Source organism: Fusarium sambucinum, chromosome II, assembly GCF_050947815.1.
Source record: "Fusarium sambucinum isolate potato_lamoka chromosome II, whole genome shotgun sequence".
In the NCBI taxonomy this organism is placed as follows: Eukaryota; Fungi; Ascomycota; class Sordariomycetes; order Hypocreales; family Nectriaceae; genus Fusarium; species Fusarium sambucinum.
The window spans coordinates 4,880,714-4,882,884 of record NC_139293.1 but is presented as its reverse complement, the minus strand read 5'-3'; the positions used below and the strand labels follow the sequence as shown (position 1 = coordinate 4,882,884).

Genomic DNA, 2,171 nt, shown 5'->3' with positions numbered 1-2,171 from the left:
ATGGCGATCCACAAGTACAGCTTTCAGCAAGGGAAGGACCGCTCAGCTTTGGTTAACCTCGACTTACCTCCCCGTGAGTGCTGTATGCTTATACAGTTCAGGTCCCAGGGACGCATCCATGAACTAATAGATCTTTTCAGATACGATCATCCAGAGCACGTTTTTAAAGAACCCTGGAAGGAAACACAGTATAGATATGCTGAGGATAGAGTCTTTATCGACTTGCCTGGATACATACTTCCAATTGCGCGATGGACAACAGTCTCCAACGATGACAAACTCTTGAGTCATCTCTTGATGCTCTTTTAGACATGGGATACAAGCTGTAACCGTGTCATAGATCGGACTATATTAGAGGAAGACCTCAAATCCCTTGATCCTTCGTCACCTTTATCGAGCCCACCGGATATACTCCTCTTCTACTCCCCCTTTCTTATTAACGCCCTTCTAGCCGTCAGTTGCGTTAGTATTATACCCGTACTACCACATATGCATATACTCGCTAAATAAACTTTCAGTTATATACAAAGAACCAAGTGACCTTTTATATGCCAGGTAATCTAAACTCACGAGGCAAGGCTTTTGCTATAGAAGCAGTGTGCCTATTGGCTCTGGAAGATACCGGCCCATCCCTTCCAGTAGTACAGGGCCTGGCATTAATGCGTATCTACGAAGGAGCTCTGGGTAGTGAGGTGACGGCATTGGGTTACCATAGTCGCATGCAAGCGAGATGCCTAGCACTTCGACTCGAAGAGATCACACGCTCCGCCGACGTCACTCTTGCTGGGTTGCGGCAGCGTACAGAAGCCTACGCGCTGTCATGGATCGCATGGGGATTCTGCATTTGGGATCAGTAAGCCATGGCGTCTGGATTGTGTTGAAGGACCTCTCCTAACTAGCTCTCCAGGAAGTCGATTCACGGACTTTGCCGCCGTTCCGTCATTAGGAAGCCGAAGAGATCAAAGTCATGGCGCGACCAAGCTACGTCACCGCTGTATAAAAAGTTTAACCCAGGTTACTGGTGGTTTCCATACCCGGTCTCTGTGGTTCTGCAAAATGCGTTGAGGGGGGAGATATTTGACGCTGAATGCGACCTCACGGAAATTACGGAACAAATACTCAACTTCTTGACTCCGCTTGAGGAAGGCTGGCCGCCTCGGCGCAACACACAAAGGGCTTTGGAGCTCTACACGGAGCTCACGAGATAGAAGTATTCTCTCTCGGAAAGACTGAGGGTGGAGAATGCGGTCCTGCCATCCGCTATACTGCTCCAGTAAGTCAACCGCACGCCTACATAGTGTCCATTGCTAGTATTGACATGAATACTGCAGCCTTAACATCGAGCTCCTCATCATCAGTGTACTCCGGCCCTTTGACGATTTAACCAAGGAAGAGTTTAGGCCCTTTCATCCCGTCACTATGTCCTACGTACATGCAAGCAACGCCATGTGGGTAATGTGGCACTTCCGAGCCTTGTACACCCTATGCAACGAGCACTATATAATACAAGCGGCTTCGATCTGTGCATTCCGAGTGTTGTTCGGTATTGAGACCAGCACAATTCAGCTTGAGACGTTCGCAAAGGCGTGTCGAGCTTTGATCGAGCTGGGTGAGTCCTTCCCTGCTGCCAAAGAAGTAATACTCTCCATCGACTCTGTTATAAAGAAGCAGCAGCTTGAACTTCCTTCGTATATAAACGAGTACCTGTCCAGTCAAGGGGGAGGCAGCATTGATGAGTTGATGGCTATAAAGGAGAGAGATGCATAGTGCCATCGTCAGGAAGGCAAATTCACAGGGACATTCGGATCATCTGACGTTAACAGGTTTGCTTTTCATCGGTGGTGCCAAGGAAGACTGGGCCTAATTACAAAGAGAGGCATTTAGGCCCGAGGTAGATAACACAATTCTTAATAGAGGTTCGACTTATTAGGCTAAGTAGCATCACTGATTGATTTATCCTACGCGGGTTTAATCGTTTAAACGACCACGTCCGGCTAGCGGGGTCCGGCGAATAGCCGAAGCCCGGTGGATCTGTATTGATCCACGGTGCCCTACTCCGTCTGCCGTCGAAGACGCTGACCTGCTGTCCTCAGATTTCCCTCTTTTTTTCTCTCCCTAACCACTATTTACATATGCTCAGCAGCCCATACATAACAGCGGTTCTCTACTAG

The 2,171-nt window shown here is 48.5% G+C and overlaps 1 protein-coding gene across 1 annotated transcript; it reads left to right on the top strand.

Annotated features, from left to right (window-relative positions):
* On the top strand, nt 1–1,767 carry FSST1_008563 (fungal specific transcription factor domain-containing protein; the record flags this gene model as incomplete). Its single annotated transcript, XM_083225457.1, has 6 exons — nt 1–73; nt 341–462; nt 519–853; nt 908–938; nt 1,212–1,273; nt 1,332–1,767. The coding sequence occupies 6 exons, from the start codon at nt 1–3 to the stop codon at nt 1,765–1,767; spliced, it is 1,059 nt and encodes a 352-aa protein (XP_083084524.1).
* Nucleotides 1,768–2,171: the final 404 nt, after the last annotated feature.